Genomic DNA, 17,093 nt, shown 5'->3' with positions numbered 1-17,093 from the left:
GCAGGCAGTTATTCATTTGGATTCTTCTCTTTGTTTCTGCAGGCCCTTAGATGTGTCTGCCTCATTTCCTGGACTCTGTCTTTGCAGCTGAAATTAGACACCTGCAGAAGCATAACAGATGCTAGAGTCTCATGAAGTAACGGGCTCAAAATAGCTCAAGTCTACTGGCAGAAGATTTGGCTATGATTCAGTGAGTGCCCACGATGGGGCTGCCCTGACTTAGGTCTCTTGTTTCCCGGGCTTTTGAGGATGGCTTGAGCACATCATCCCCTTGGCCCAACCTTTGCCTTTTCTTGTCTGATTTCCCCCTTTTTTCCTTTTAGTATATTTGAAGTTTTGGGAGACTTTTAGGTACAAACCTCTATGTAAGTGGAGTTTAAATCTACAGAAGCCGCAAGCAGACACTGAACAGAAGCCAGGGGCTACTGAGTGGCGTGTAACAGGGTGTGGCTGTATGTCAGGTGGCTCTGGGCATGTGGCTCATTTGATAAACAAATGACTGCCTGTGGATCCCAAGAGCCTCCTTTACCAGGAAAGCAGCAACTTGGACCAATGGGAAGCAGAATAGTAGCTAGATTTGGGTTGAAGTTTGGGCTACCAGTTACTTTCTGTGTAGGTGCATCCCTTAACTTGTCTGAGTATACCTACACCATGGGATGGCTCTGAGGATTCGGGGATGAGATTAGTGTACGTTGAATACTGTTAAAGTGCTGTCTCTAAATGGTAATGACCACTTTAGTATTTGTGGATGTTGAATTTCTGAGAATACAAGGACAGGCGTGTCAATAAGTTGAGCGAGTATATTTGTAAATGCCCTAGGAGACTTTGCAGACGGAGTCCTAAAGAACTACCTCCTGGTGTAGGAGGGGAATGCACAACATTTATATCCCCGAGTGCTCACTGATAAAGCTGCTGTGAGAGGGACTGCCAGACATTTGGCAACTCCTTTATAAACCTCTGGGACATTTGAATGATACTAGAGGACTCTGTCCGGTTTCCTTTGACCAGTGACAAGTGGTTGCAGTGCATCCATATGCGCTGGTGGGGCTGTTCCTCTTCAGGTCTTCAGGTAGGGCCCCCTCTTACGAGAATTCCCTTATGCTGGTGGCACAGGGCTACCCAGGCACACATCTTCTGATACGTGATTTGACATGCATGTCTTCATAGAAACAGGTTTACTCTATTTGGGGCTTATAGGTTGTGTGGGCTGTCCTGGGGAACCTATGGCTTCTAGGATTGTTTCTATGGAAAAAGTAAATTCTGACTTCCACGTTTAGAACTTAGAACATAGCTTATTTGCATGTTGATAAAACCCTTACTTAGGCTGTAGAAGAATTGGGGACCATGTTGTAGAAGTGGTGATACAATGTGGTTCTTTCTGAATGGATCCAAGAGGTGGTAACTCCCCTGTATTGTATTATAACACATGCCAGATCAGTTGTAGGAAGTCTTTGGTGCATAAACTGCAAGGAGGCTACTTTGCTTTGATTTTTAAAAATAGATTTTGAAATCTTGGTTTAAAAAAAATCAAGGATTAAAAGGGAGCAGGAGCAGCTGCAGAAAACCCACTGTGGTGGGATGGTGGGGATTGCCCCGTTCATTGTAAATGCTAATTGTAGAGCACGTGGAAGTTGGTAGGGGAGTTAGATGGATGTGGAAGCAAATCCAGTGAGGGATATTAGTTAACATCCTATAGCTGCTGTTTCCTGGAATCCCTGTGTTTCAGTTCATTTGGGCTGCTGTAATAAAATGTCATAGACTCAGTGGCTTATAAACAAATTTATTTCCCCAAATTCTGGAGGTTAGGCAGTCCAAGATGGAGGTGCCAGAAGATTTGGGGTATGGTGAAGACTGTCCTCTTCATGTGTTCTCACATGGTGGGAGGGAATAATTCTGGTCTTTTCAGCCCTGCGTAAAGGCACTTATGCTACCTGTAAGGACTCCACTCTGGAGACTTGCTATGACCTTCTAAAGGTCCTACCTCTGAACACCATCACACTGGGGATTAGGTTTCAATGTGAATTTGGGGAAGGGGACACAAAATTTTCCTCAGAGGAAGTGATTTGCTTTTCCTTTTTTTTTTAAATTAATTTGTCATCAAATTGGTTTCCATACAACACCCAGTGCTCATCCCAACAAGTGCCCTCCTTAATGCCCATCATTCATTGAGCCCATCCTCCCCCCACCTCCCCTCCAGCAACCCTCAGTTTATTCTGTGTATTTGAGTCTCTTATGGTTTTTACATTTTCCTTCCCTTCCTCTATTCATATTTTTTTAAATTCCATATGAGTGAAATAAAAAATATTTGTCACTTTCTGACTTATTTTGCTTAGTATAATACACTAGTTCCATCGACATTGTTGCAAATGGCAAGATTTTATTCTTTTTGGTCACCGAGTAGTATTCCATTGTATGTATGCCACCTCTCCTTTATCTGTTCATTTGTCGATGGACATTTGGGCTCATTCCATAATTTGACTATTGTCGATAGCACTGCTATAAACATTGGAGTGCATGTGCCCCTTCGAAACAGCATTTGTGTATCCTTTGGATAAATACCTAGTTGTGCAATTGCCTGGGTCGTAGGGTAGCTCTATTTTACTTTTTTGAGGAAACTGCACTGTTGTCCAGAGTGGCTGTCCCAATTTGCATTCCCACCAATGGCACAAAAAGGGTTTCCCTTTCTCTGCATCCTTGCCAACATCATCTGTTGTTGCCTGAGTTATTCATTTTAGCTGTTCTGACAGGTGTGAGGTTGGTGTCTCATTGTGGTTTTGGTTTGTATTTCTCTGAGTCATATTGAGGATCTTTTCGTGTCTGTTAGCCATCTAGATGTTGTCTTTGGAAAAGAGTGTCTATTAATGTCTTCTGCCCATTTCTTCACTGGATTATTTTGGGGGGTGGTTAGGTGTTGAGTTTGATAAGTTCTTTATAGACCTTGGATACTAACACTTTATCAGATATCATTTGCAAATATTTTCCATTCTTTCATTGCCTTTTAGTTTTGATTGTTTCCTTCTCTGTGCAGAAGCTTTTATCTTGAAGTCCCAATAGTTAATTTTTGCTTTTGTTTTCCTTGCCTCCAGAGACATGTCTAGTAAGAAGTTTCTGTGGCCGAGGTCAAAAAGGTTATTGCCTATTTTCTCCTGTAGGATTTTGGTGATTTCCTATCTCACATTTAGGTCTTTCACCCGTTTTGAATTTATTTTTGTGTATGGTGTAAGAAAGTGGTCCAGGCTCATTCTTCATGTTGCTTGTCTAGTTTCCCCAGCACTATTTGCTGAAGAGACTTTTTTTTTCCATTGGATACTCTTTCTTGCTTTATCAGAGATTAGTTGGCCATGCATTTGTGGATCTATTCCTGGGTTCTCTGTTCCATTGATCTGTGTCTGGTTTTGTGCCAGAACCATACTGTCTTGATGATTACAGTACAGCTTAAAGTCTGGGATTGCAATGCCTCCAGCTTTGGCTTTTTTTTTTTTTTTTTTTCCCCCAGGATTGCTTTGGCTATTTGGGGTCTTTTCTGGTTCCACTGATGTGCTTTTCCTATCCCAACCTCTAAAGAAGGGTTCCTATTATGTAAGCTTGAGATGAACTTGAACAAATTATATTTGCCTTCTGGAAGGTTACTTTTGCCAGGTGAGTGGCCAGAAATAATGGACATTTTTCTACAAGGGTCTGTCAGGCACTAGCATGCACTTTCTACTGGATTGAGCATTTTGGAAAAACCAAAGATGTATGATACACAATCCTTCAAAAGTTTATAATGTGGATGGGTAGATAAGATAGATATGCAAAACAGTGACTGGAAAAGACAGTATGAAATGAATTGCTTTGCTACAAGTCATTTTTGGAAGATGGGGATATAAATTATACATACACGAATGCATACATTTTAAATGACCATGTGCTCAAATGCCTAATCCAGGTAATTAGAGAAATTTGGTGATTTCTGAAGTATAGGCTCAAGCTTGAAGGAGGGCAAGACTATGGGTTGTGCAAGAGGATGTGTCAAAATGTAGAATTTTAAAAAGCAATTCATTGTTGTCTGTTCTGTTCCTAATGAGCTAACCTGGAGTTAAACCGAAGAAAACCCATTTTTGTCAGAAAGATTTTGCCTCTGGTTTCCCCAGTGTTCCCACCTATATTTAAGCTGCCTGGGGTGGGGACAAAAGGAATGGAAGTCACTTTTCGGATGTGTGGTAGCTTTTCCCAGTGACACCTGCCCAGTGAAGCTTCCTGAGGCTCAGCTCTGATCTCGCCTTTATCTGGTTCAGAAACTGAGTAGCTTCCTAGAGCGTGAAGTCCTCTCTTCTGAGCATGGTGTTGAGGGTCCTCTATCATCTGTAATCCTGACTTCCTTGTACCGTCCTTTGTCCACTAAACCCACGGCCGGCCTTCAAGCAGGCCCCCTCCCCCACGGTGGCTGCCGTGTGTTCTAGGAGAGATTCTCTTCCTGGGACGCCTGTTCCCCGTCCTTGCACGTCCTTCAAAGCTCTGCTCCCATGTTAATGTTTCCACAAAGCTTCCCTTGCCTCTCTAGCTAGTAAAATTCCTGCCACCTCTTGGTTAGTGGCATCTAATGCCTACTGCTATTGGGGCTCTTGGTACTTTTTTCCCCCCGTATTGTGGATGTATGTGGAAGTTTTTTCTCTTCCCCACTGGAAAGAGCAGAGTCCCCAGGCCCTTCTCAGCTTGGTGCATGTGCACCTAACATTACCTGTGCTTCCCTCACAAGAGATCTTCCTGAGGAAGGTGCCTCACAGATCAGAACTGGCAGCCTGAGCTTGGTACCCTGTGCTCTGTTACTCAGGCCTTCAGCCCTAACTAGAAAACACCTGGGTCTCTTTGTTGCTATTCTTACATGTTGGTGTGGTGGCTTTTGCTCAGGTCTGCATAGCTGATGGACAGAAGCAGACAAGCACAATATGATTCCATTACCATTCAGCATTATAATCATCTCCAAGGCGTTTGTCCAAGGTCCTTTCCCAGAGCAGCTGGGGGTGTAAACAGGCAGTTGTTTGCCAACATCAAAATCCTACCTGGCTGTAGCTTAGGGAAGGCTCTCAGGATGCTGGGAGAAGGCTGAAATACTGGGATGTGTCCTTGGTGACGTACTGTTAAGGGGTTGGGTAATGGCGATGCATGGTCGTATTTACAGCTGTTGGACACCCTAGATGTGCCATCGTTGTGGGTCTCTGCATGATTTTCTTTTTTTTTTTTTTTCAACGTTTTTTATTTATTTTTGGGACAGAGAGAGACAGAGCATGAACGGGGGAGGGGCAGAGAGAGAGGGAGACACAGAATCGGAAACAGGCTCCAGGCTCCGAGCCATCAGCCCAGAGCCTGACGCGGGGCTCGAACTCACGGACCGCGAGATCGTGACCTGGCTGAAGTCGGACGCTTAACCGACTGCGCCACCCAGGCGCCCCTCTGCATGATTTTCTAGAGAGGGCTACCACTCTCAGTTGGTCTGGTTTGGGGATATTAGAGTGACTACCTGTTTTGGTCATTGGTTGCTGTATACAAACCACCCCATCATTTAGTGGCATGAAAGATGTATTTTCATGTTTTGTGATTCTGTGGTTTGACTCTTGGCCAACCTGTCTGTGCTCATGGCTTTAGCCTCTGCCTGTCACTGTGAGACCGCTAGGCTCATTTCCTAAGACTTTGTGCCTCTGGGCTCTACACATAGATGGCCATAGCTGCTGGTGTGGTCAGCAAGATTCCTCCAACGGTGGCATTTCCACAAGGGAGCTCTTTATTTTTGGCCTATGTGCAAGAGTTACATAACTTGCTTTTAGATCTTCAATGCCTCCATGGTGTGTGACATCCATAATAGATACCGAGGAGTGTTTGAACACTTTTGAGGCTCACCAGTTGGAGAGTTGGATAAACAATGGTATATACACACCTACAGTGAAACACTGAAATTGGTGCATCAGATATCTGTGTAACAAGGGAAGTATCAATGGTGAGTGGGCAAAATCATGGAGTATATAGTATATGCTACCATTTGTCTCAAGTAGACAGCCAAACTACACTGTGTATTTATGGATGTAAATTGATGTAGTCTTGATACGCCAACATGCATATGAGAGAATCGCTACACTGTCCAGTTTTTTAGGTAGAGAGCAGTGCAATGATGAAGGAACCCTCAACCATGACTTTGTGTTTGTTTTTAAAAAACCTAAGGAGTAGAAACAGGCTATAACATGTTAAGATTGTATGCTGGGGATATGGCTATCTTCTCCAACTCCTCTGTACATAAAATCTGCAACATTTTATGGTTAAGTGTTTTTAAAAGGAAAGATCCTGACATGCTAGAGATTCACAGAAATAAACATAGGCTCGGTGAGAAGGTAAGTAGGGATTTGATGAGTCACATTTCTGTGCCAGAGATTAGAACCCCCAGGTGACTTGGTTTGCACCTGACCCATTTTTCCACTGCCCCATGTCATCCCATTGTACTCAAACCTAGAATGTTTGGTGAAATTTATAACTTTCCAGCCACATTGGTAATGACTGCCTATGGCATGTGTCTGTTAAGCTCTGTTCTGGGCACAGAATAGCCAGATGATATTTAGGGCCTGGCTTGTTAGACCAGTGTTCTGACATCTCTGTAAGGAGAATCTCTGTTGGCCTCCCTGTAAGACCTGGGGCTTCTCACAAGATTGTTGACTAAACCTCCCTGGCAAAAACTGTGTGTGTGACTCCAGAGGCCTGAGGAGATCTGGCCAAGCATTGGGAAGTGCTGGTCGCCTGGACTAGGGACTGTCTGAATTGTCTGTGCATCTGTCCTGGCACCTGCTACATTGGTGCTTAAATATTTATTTGAACTAATGGATCCAAGAATGTTTTATTAATGTGGCATTGTTAATCAGGATGGGGATGAGACCTTCTCCCTGTAGGCTGAGAGTAAAAAATGGTTTATTAAGTTTTAAAGAGTAATAACAAAGAGCCTGGAAAGAAACCTTTCACCTGGATGGAGTTTCCTGGGAGCAGCTCTTGGAGGTTCCTTTGCAGGAGACCTTGAAGTTCTGACCTGTGTGCTGGTGGTCATGCCGGGCTGCTTTTCTCAGCTTCCTGGGGGCAGGTGGCCACAGCTCCTCTCCTTGTACCATTGGGCAGACTTGACCCACGGGGCTCCCCTCCTCTTCACCCCCTCCACTGTGACTACTTCATGGTCAACTCAAACTGCAGCGTCCCACAGAAAGGGAGCTGAAGCTTTTACGGAGACCTTGCAATTTATGGACTCAGGAAGGCAAATAGATAATTGTGTCCTCTCCCCACTTGCCATGCCTGTGTTAACAGTGGTCAAAGCTAAAATGGGAAATAGGGCTTCTCAGAAAGGAATTGAAAACTAGGAGGGTTTCTACTCTACTCTGAGTGGTTGCCCTTGCCTGTGGGCCACAGCTCTATCATAAACAGCCTACATGTGTTAAATGATCTTTGCACTTTTATGGGTGATTACATCACCTTGTAACTTAGTTTTAAACGGTTTGGTTATCTCGGTTTCACAGTATACATAATTTCAAGAAGGCGGTGATAAGCGAATGGCTGGTGCCCTTTGGAAAAGTAAATGGATAAAATAGTCTTTGTTTAACCTGGGAGTGGAGATGGGCTGTTTATTAGCTAATGATGACTCTAGGGGTTACAGATTGAGATTTTATGAAGTTCTAAGAAATAGGTCTGAAGGCTTTTCCTGATATACTTTTGGTTTCCTAATTCAACTAATATGCTGTATTGTTCATATGTTGGAAAAACTGCTGGCCACTCATGAGTAATGTAGACAGAAGCTGGGAAGGCTGGTGATGTTCTCACATACGGCGGGGAACGTGGACGTGTCATGGCTCTGAACTGGGCACAAGGTGGAAGTGGCCAGAAAGCTGCTTCAAAAACATGGGCTCCAGTCCTGACTCGGCAGACACACAGGATAAGTGGACACGAAGTCCCTTTCAACTTGCCAAGCCCTGCCTCCTCTGCCCCTTTATTTTTATCATTCCAGAGGTGGAATGATATTTATCCTACCTACTTCTTAGGGGAGTTGTGAGGTTTAAGCCAGGTGAAGATAAAAGGTCTTTGGAACTATAAGCCAGTTCTGTTGTCACTTCCATCATAGCAAACATCAAGATCCTCAGGCTGTGTAGATCTTGCCATAAGTTCCCAGAAGGTAGGAGCATAGAGAACTCTCGAAGTCTCCAGCAAGGCAAACACTGCTGTGAGTGAGGAGTTCTCCAGCCCTGACTGTATGTAGGGCCCAAACTGGATAACCGTATTTCTGCCAGGGATTGCAAAGAAGGGATTTGGAAACTGAGTTGATAGTTCCATTTAAGGGTCTCTCTCTCTCTCTCAGGTGTCAGGTGATGTCGTTTAGATTCCCCGTGAACACACTTTTGCACCTAGCAACCCACTGCAAGGGACAGAAAACAGAATGGTCCAGAGAGGAGAACAAAGTGGTAAAGCGGAGATAGTAAAAATAATAATAAAATAAATGGTGTATAACCCAGAAGATAAAGCTAATAAAGGATAAATCTTTCACTCTGTTGGAATTGACATGTAGTTCATCCTGGGTAAAAAGCTAAGGGGGAAACAGATGTTCCTCTTTTTTTTTTCTTTCCCTTCTTGCTTTGCAAAGGAGGAAATTGAGGCTCAATTTCCACGAATTGAAATTGCCACTATGTTAGCTAACAGATGCCAGGGATTGGTCTAAAAACTCCATATAATATGTCCTGGAATCTTCCCATCTACCCCACAGGAGGCACCTGATAAACTGAGGCCCAGGGAGGTTATGTGACTAGCCTGAGCCACACAGCTAAGAGGCAGACGGTCTGGCTCCAGAATCTTTTTACTAGGACACTCCTGTGGCAGTTGTTCAGGGAGATGACAAAGTCCTATTCTGTAATTGACTTTAAATTGCAAATCTTCCTTGCGGTGGACTGGAGTAGGTGCCTGTGGATGGCAGAGTTTGAGATTCCTGCTGGTCTTGTGGGTCAGGGTGACGATGCTCCCTAGGGGGTATACCCCCATTTCACCCACAGTGGTATGTGGCCTTGGGGAGCGACTTTGCAACTGAGCTGCTACGTTTTCAGAATAGTTGGCCAGATGCAGGAAGCCTTCTGAGGCTGTGATTGAAAGTGAAGTTAATGTCCCTAAGCAAGGACTGAATTTTTCTGTTTTGTCTTTGCATCCTCTGTGCTCTGCTAGCCTGTTGCGTGCTTGCTAAACTGCCATCTTCTCCGTCAAATCCAAAAGTCGTCTTTATTGGGGTGGAAGTTTCAAGTTCTTAGCTAAACTGAAATGAGAATGTCAGTGACTAAGTGAGCTATTAGGAGACAAAGCAGTTGGGGTAGGGGATCAGAACGATGTTTAGGTCCTACTCCTGCAGTTATTAGGCCAGTCTCTTGAGGTAGAAGGGATCGGGGCTCTGAAAAAGTTAGGTGGAACATGCTAATAACACACACATCTACTTAGGTTCCTAGCTTTAAGCACAGTGAAGAGTGAGGCTCTTGATCCTGAATTGGTTTGAGTTTTCAAGAATGCATTTTTAAGTGTAGGTTGCCCCTAATATGACTAGACAGCTACAAAAAAAAATTTCCCCCCAAGTATTTGGAGTTGTCTTTTAGAAACCTTGCTGCCAGTGACTGTTTCTGGGTCAACCTATTTGGTCCATAATACACCTGAGTTATGAAAATTCCCACTGTGAGGCTGAGGGAGGCCTTGGGGTCTAACCATGGGGCATGGGGTGTGCTTCGTGGTTTAGACATGACAGTGATGTCTGGCATTTTGCCTACCTCCTATTAGGTTTGGCCCTCTTTTCAAACCTCCAGCCCTTGGTACCTTTATGGGCCCTGAAGTTCACTGCTCTTGAAGTTGCCTTGACAATGCAAAAAAGCTATTTCCTCTGAGAGACTGCTCTCAACTCTTTTTCTCCAAAAGGCACTAAACAGGTTTGTTGTAAGGGTGGGAGTTCCCAACATACTGTATTCTTAGAGGCTTATTTGCATTTTTTAGGAAAGAATTGCTAAAACAAATGAATCACTTTGTGGTAAAATGTCAAGTTTCTAACCAAGAATTTGGGGAATGTGAAGTGAAGGGTGATGGGGCAAAAAGGGCCACTAGGCTAGTCTAAAACCCCTCTCCCTTCCGTGGTTCCTTCTTGGTAGACAATTAAGAATTTCTGGAACTCAGGCTTTATTTTCCAACAGGGGGAGGATCGAGAAGACTGCATGTGTGAATCATGGTATTAAGTTACCAGCACTGAAAAAATTGCCCAGAAATAGGACTTTTTCTATGAGAGTCTTTATATCCCAGGATACCTGATTTGTGTACTTGATCAAAAACCCTTCCAAAATTCCCAAACCAGCCTCCGAGTGTGGTAACTTGTTGTTTTGGAGAGAGCTTTTTAATCTTATCACAGTGAGGGGATTGTACACCTTCACAATGAGGACATTTCCCTCATGGTGTTTTTTTTTGCCCCTTTCCCACCACCTTTACAGTAACTCCTGGATGAATCACCTGCGTGTAGAGAAGGTGAATAGCTGGCAAGATCCCGAGCCATCCGTTAGCTTTTGTTAGCTGTTAGCAAGTTATTTAAAAATAGAGCTTTGTTTTCCCAAGGGTTTAGGATCCTCCTGTGTGGGAGAATGGGCTGGAGGGTCCCTCAGGCTCTGGAGATAGGGCGTCTTCACCCAGCACTGCCAGCCAGTCCCCTGGTGACTGTAGGTCAAGATAATTTATCCTGAGGGCTGCTGGCCCCAGGGGAGGGAGGGAGCCACTGGAGAGCCTGACCTAAATGCAGGCCTTGTCAGCTTGTTAAGGTGGAGGGTGAAGGGAATACTGGCAAAGCTGCTGGAGAACACAGCGGATGCTTGCTTGGAAGGCGTGTTGGAGTCAGGTGACTCATTGTCTTCCAAGTTCAGGTTGTAGGGTTAATGAAGTTTAGTATTTTAGAGTAATCCCCCAACTTGAAATGCAGGCCCCTGGACAGAGTTGGGACGGGCAGATGCCTGGCCAGAGACTGCTCAGATACCTTCCTCTGGGTGCAGGCACACTCCATGGCGTTGGACAGGAGAGCTTTGACCCTGTATGTCTTTAGTCCCCTTAGCGTGGGAGTGTGGTGGCTCATCCTATAGTCCCTTGCACGATGCTTTTGCATAGCAAGTGTTCTGTAAGCAGTTACTGTTGAGCACAACTCCCTCCAGTGAGGCTTTGGATGTATTTTTTTTTCGTTTGTCTCTCTTCCCTTTGTCTTACTCTAACACCTTCAGGAGACTTGGTTTGAATGTGACTGACCTATAAGTGGCATGTGGAGGTCTGCTGGCCTCTTGTCACTGCATGATTGTTGGGGGCAGCTGTGGGGCAAGTTGGTTTCCCACCATACTTGGTAAAGATGTCTACTTGGGAGTAACCTGTGGACCAGGAGCACTGAAGGGACAGGTGGAGAAATGAACGTGACCATTAGGAGGGGGTTCTCTGGTGGGTTTGTTTGGATAAAGGTGAAGGTCTGGAAGGGGCTACCTGGGAAGTGATAGCATGTTCTCTGTCCCTTGTTCATATTTCCTTCTGGTGCCTAGACACATAGCCTTTGGGAAAGGGTCATGTCTTAGACCTTCCAAACTGCTGTAACAGGACATCCTAGACTAGGGGGCAAAACATTGATTTCTCATGGTTTGGAGACTGGAAAGTCCAGGATTAAGGGGCCAGGATCTGCTGTCTGGTGGGGGCCTGTTTCGGGGTTAGCTGTTGTCTTGCTGTGATGTCACATGGTGGAAGGGCCAAGGAAGATCTCTTTGGCTCTCTTAGAAGGATACTCATCCCATTCATGGGGTCTCATGACCTAATCACCTTCCAAAGGCCCCACCTCTGAATACCATCATATTGGGTATTAGAGCTTAATGTGAATTTGGGGGGCAAAAACATTGAGTCTATAGTTAAGTATGGGTAGTTAACTGGGTTAACCTAGTAACTAATATCAAACCACTATAGTGTCTGGCTACTTGAAGGGCTTGCTGGGACACTGCCCTGTTATCTCTCTCCATTATTGTCTGCCCCAGTGTAGAATCGACAGAATGGAAAGCAGGCATGCCTTTGGAGACTGCCCAGCTGGGCCATTGCCCAAGGGTGAAATAGGTGCTTTGCCCCACACTGAGTCTCATCCTCCTGGTACAGGGGCTCATGCCTCTCCATGCCTTCTCTCAGTGCCAGCTCCCTCAAGGCCAGGTTTCTCCAAGGACCTGGGAGAGTGGAAAATGTCTGTACAGAAGGAGTGGCAGTCATTCAAGCAGTCATCCATTCATGGGCTCCAGGGGAGAGTCTGGCAGGTATTTCAAAGTGAATGAGATTTCTCCATCCTGGGGCCAGAGAGTGGGCTCTGCCCAGAGGAAAGGAAATTAAGAAGGTTTTCATCACTCAGAGCTAACTTTATTTTTTTTAACGTTTATTTATTTTTGAGACAGAGCATGAACGGGGGAGGGGCACAAAGAGAGAGGGAGACACAGAATCGGCTCCAGGCTCCGAGCCATCAGCCCAGAGTCTGACGTGGGGCTCGAACTCACGGACTGCGAGATCGTGACCTGAGCTGAAGTCGGACGCTTAACCGACTGAGCCACCCAGGTGCCCCAGAGCTAACTTTAAAGTGGTGGTAGGAAGACCATGATTGGTCTGAGGGGCCCCGCAGGTAGACTGTGTTACCTGGAGGTGTGTGGCAGAATCCTGTGGAGAAACAGCAGCTATAGGCTAAGTGTGGCATATTGTCCTGGAATGTGAATCTTAAACATTTTTGGGAAAACTGAAATAACATAGACACAAAGGTGAAGGGGTTTTAAAACCAGATACAAAATTCACTAGCTGCTTTTACTAGACTTTTTGTGGAAACAACACCCATTTAGGAAAACACCTACTGTTACAGCCTGATGACTGTCACATACTGAACCCACCCATGACCAGCCCCTGATGGAGAGCGAGAACTTTGCACACCGGAAGTTTCCTTTGTGTGCCTGTGCAGTCACTATACCCTTTCCAAGAGTAAGTGTATCTTGATTTCCAGCATTGTCACTTACTTGCCTTTGCTTGTTCTTGAAGTTTATGTAAATGGAATAATTTCGTACATATTTGTACATCTGCATTCTGTTTTTTTTAACCTTTATTTTTGAGACAGCATGAATGGGGGAGGGTCAGAGAGAGAGGGAGACACAGAATCGGAAACAGGCTCCAGGCTCTGAGCGGTCAGCACAGAGCCCGACGCGGGGCTCGAACTCATGGACCGCGAGATCATGACCTGAGCCGAAGTCGGACGCTGAAACGAGTGAGCCACCCAGGCACCCCTACATCTGCATTCTTTTACTTGATGTTGTGTTTAGGATTTTTTTTTTTTTTTTTTGGTTGCTTGTGCTTGCAGTTTCCTCATTACTGTTGTACTGTAAGGTAAATATACTGGAATTTAATTGCCCATTCTAATGAATGGATATTTGAGTTATTTCCAATTCTTGGTATTAAAAACAATGCTGCAGGGAATAGTCTTGTACCTATCTTTGGGTAATCATTTTTATACATTTTTAAAAATCACTTAAAATTTTTTTTTTAATGTTTATCTTAGACAGCATGAGTGGGGGGTTGGGGAAGCAGAGAGAGGGAGACATGGAATCCGAAGATCTGAAGCAGACTTCAGGCTCTGAGCTGTCAGCACAGAGCCCGACGCGGGGCTCGAATCCACGAATTGCAAGATCATGACCTGAGCTGAAGTCAGACGCTTAACTGACTGAGCTGCCCAGGCATCCCCTTGCTTGTATACGTTTCTGTTAGATATATGTCCAGAAGTGGAATTGCTGTCTCACGGGATGTTGTGTTCATCCAGGGATAGTACCAAGTAGGTTTTCCAAAGTGGTGGTGCCTGTTTGCGGGTCCATGAACAGTGTATGAAAATGCCAATTGCTTTGCATCCTTGGCAACACTTGCTTCTATTGTTTTAGCTATTCTCAGTGTATATCCTGATGGTGTTATGGTAGTATTTTTTTTTTTTTTTTAATGTTTGAGAGAGGTTTGGGGGGGGGGGGGGCGGGTAGAGAGAGGAGGAGACACAGAATCTGAAGCAGGCTCCAGACAGAGCTGTCAGCACAGAGCCTGAAGTGGGGCTTGAACCTGCTTGTGTGATCATGACCTGAGCTGAAGTCGGGTGCTCAACGGACTGAGCCACTCAGGTGCCCCAATATCTTTTCTTAATTTGTGTTTCCCTGGTAACTAAAGTTGGGCCCTTGTTCAAGCTATCATGTACTAGAAAGGTGAGATATTTCCATCAGGACTCTATTGGGCCACTCTAGGACTTAAGTAGAAACATTGACTTTTGCCTTTAGAACCAGAATGTGTGCTAGATTTGCTCACTGCTTACCCTTGTTCCTTCATTTCCTTAGTGCTTGTGTCCTTACTGCAGAAGGCTATTAACACCCGAGCGAATAGATCCCTGAAGGTAGATCGTTGTAATTTTGACCCATGGTTATCACTTTTGGAGAGAGAGGAGGTGGTGATCTCTGATTAGTATGCTATTGCCTGGAGTTAATGTACTTTTCCCCCACTTTTATTCGTCTTTCCTCTTCCCTGCCCCCCCCTTCTCATCTTCCTCTTCCCTGCCCCCCCCCCCCTTTCTCATCTTCCTCTTTTCATCTTCCTCTCTTTGCCTCTTTTGTTCCGAGGCAAGTCCTACCTCTCCAGGACCTAGTGCCCTTTATTGTCAGGGTGTTGGAAGGGAACATGGTATGATGCCCATTGCTCCCACCTTAAGTGTGTAAGCTCAATCTTTGGCACCTCTTTTGCAACTAAAGAAAAAAGAACCATCCTGCCAAACTTTTCTCTTTGTTGTCCTCATAGCTATGGCTGCATTTGAGACTGTTTTTTAAATGAGATCATCCAAGAGCTGTCAGTGGAGGGTTATCGGGGGTTGAGGCATTCTTGGATGCATATTGCAATTTGCACTCAACCTTGCTGAACCAAAGCCTAGTTCTTTTGATCATTTTGTGGCATGGCATGCCCTGGCATGATGTACATTTACTGTTAGAGCCACACATTGTTGCCGATATTTCTCCTGGGAAACAGGTGTTGGTGGCAGGAAGGAGTACTGCAAGGTGGAAGTCTTTGGCCTGGGTTTCTGGCCCCATGCTCCTGTTATGGATGAAAGCTTGCCACTCTTAAATTTAAATTGAGTGTTGGCAGCTTGTTTATAGGGGACTTAGCTTTCCTGTCCTGGGGTCCTCTCCTCTTTGGTGCCACTTCTCTGAATCAGAAGCCTAGAGCTCTTGCCCTTTCTCAGGAAATGCAGTGTAGTGTGGTAGGAGAGGAAGGGACCTCGGACACCCTAGGATCTAGGCTTACCCTGCTGTTGCTGCATGAGAGACATGCCTGCTATGGGCTGCAGCCCCCTGTCTGCCCCCTCAACTGCTTTAATAGAAATGGGGAACACAGTGCTTCATGGGAAGGGTTAAGAGGATTAAATGACAATGGACAGAAAAGACCTGGTATGATGACTAGGATGGTGCTCAGAAAAGTCTCCTTTTAAAAATCGAAAGAAGGGAAACAGACTAACCCATGCTATGGAATTAATGCTACTACTCCTTTGTATCTGCCTCCCCCCTGCTCCCACTGCTTACTATCTAGTAGATGCTTAAAACTTGGGACTCCTCTGTCAGTGCATGCACCTGAGATCGCTTCTTTCATTCTCCATCCTGCCTCTTCCCCGTGAAGCCTCCCCAGACCCATGGGATCCAGAGATTTCTGTCCCTTCTGAACCTTAGCATTGGGGCAAGAACAATTGGAATGTTCCTATTCTGTCCACAGATGAAGCACCTTTGAAGATTTGGTCCCTCTGCAAACATTTGGCCATCTGTCCTATACCAGATACTGTTCTTGGCCCTGGGGATGCAACCATGACCCAAGCAGATAGGTCTCTAGCCTGCTGGAACCTACATTGGTGAGCTGGAGGACCAGAAAGTGGTGAACACACATTTCAGATAAACATAAAGAAGAGAATACAATCAGTGGTATGGTAGAAAGGGATAGAAGAGTCTGTTGGATTAGTCGGTCAGGAAAGATTCTTCAGAAGGGAGGGGATAATTAGGCTGGGATTGACCAGACCAGGCACAGACACAGAGGAATGGAGAAGGGTTGCAAATTCAGAGATGCAAGAAAAGAACAAGGAGTGTGTGTGACTGGAGTGCAGTATGCTGGGGGGATGCGGTAGGCATGGTAGGGAGGACATAGGGTGTGGCTGCTTCCATGAAGAGTTTGGATTCTATTTCTGATGCAGGGGAGTGGCATGATCTACACTTACCTGTTGAGAGAATGATTGGCAGAGGTTGAGCTTAGAAGCAGAGACCAGGAAAGGGAGTAGAAACAGCCCAGGGGAGAAGGGAAGGGCCATGGTAAGTGGGGACGTGCCTGACCCAGGATACCTTCTGGAACCAGGGCTGTGGGACTTGGTGCTTGGTGGGATGTGGGTATGATGGACAGAAAGGCAGCCAGGACAACTTGGAGGCTTTTGGCTTGAGCAACCAAGTGGATTTGGAGGTGGTGTTTTGTGAGATGGAAATGACTAGGAGAGAAATGGGTGAGTGATAGGCTAGAATTCAAAAGTTCTATTGGGGCTTTTAAACTTTCATTAAAAGTATTAGGTGCCAGAACAAAGACCTGAAGTTTGAATATGTGGGTCTAGATCTCAATGGAAAGGTCAGGACTGTTCCGTGTATGGGAGTGTGCCCCAAGATCACATCGGGGGTGTGTGTATGTGCATTACATATGGTGCGGGGAGATAGCTGAGAGGCAGGGTCCCCTCCATCATTTACAGGTGGATGGAGGAGGACCAATAAATTCAACAGTGAAGAGAAGTTGCCAGGAAAGGGGGAAGACCAGGACTGTAGTCAAGGAAGCCAAGATGTCTTGGAAACCTGGCTCCTGACAGCATATTTGTATAGAGGAGGATTTTTCACTCTAAGCTCATGGTTTGATTTCAGCTCCTTAGCCTCCAGAGGTCTTCTGCTTACCTTGCCAGTTCCATCTGGGTGCAGAGTATTGTTAAGTGATTAAATTGATATAAATTATTCACTATC

The 17,093-nt window shown here is 45.2% G+C and overlaps 1 protein-coding gene across 3 annotated transcripts in view; it reads left to right on the top strand.

The window, feature by feature from the left end:
• The window catches only part of MYO5B (myosin VB), a 338,880-nt gene that overhangs the window by 108,136 nt on the left and 213,651 nt on the right, over nucleotides 1-17,093 (top strand). For 2 of the 3 annotated variants that reach the window (XM_042910155.1, XM_042910154.1), the window contains exons 1-2: nucleotides 1,337-1,395; nucleotides 8,357-8,459. The exons of the other annotated variant lie outside the window; for it this stretch is intronic. In XM_042910155.1, the coding sequence (XP_042766089.1) occupies nucleotides 1,367-1,395; nucleotides 8,357-8,459 (132 nt within the window). In that variant the 5' untranslated portion in view covers nucleotides 1,337-1,366. Of the gene's footprint in view, nucleotides 1-1,336; nucleotides 1,396-8,356; nucleotides 8,460-17,093 lie in introns of those variants that run through there. 3 annotated transcript variants of the gene reach the window in all.

Source organism: Panthera leo, chromosome D3, assembly GCF_018350215.1.
Source record: "Panthera leo isolate Ple1 chromosome D3, P.leo_Ple1_pat1.1, whole genome shotgun sequence".
NCBI classification, from domain to species: Eukaryota; Metazoa; Chordata; class Mammalia; order Carnivora; family Felidae; genus Panthera; species Panthera leo.
Note: the sequence above shows the minus strand (reverse complement) of the source record. Positions and strands in the feature narration are given on the sequence as shown.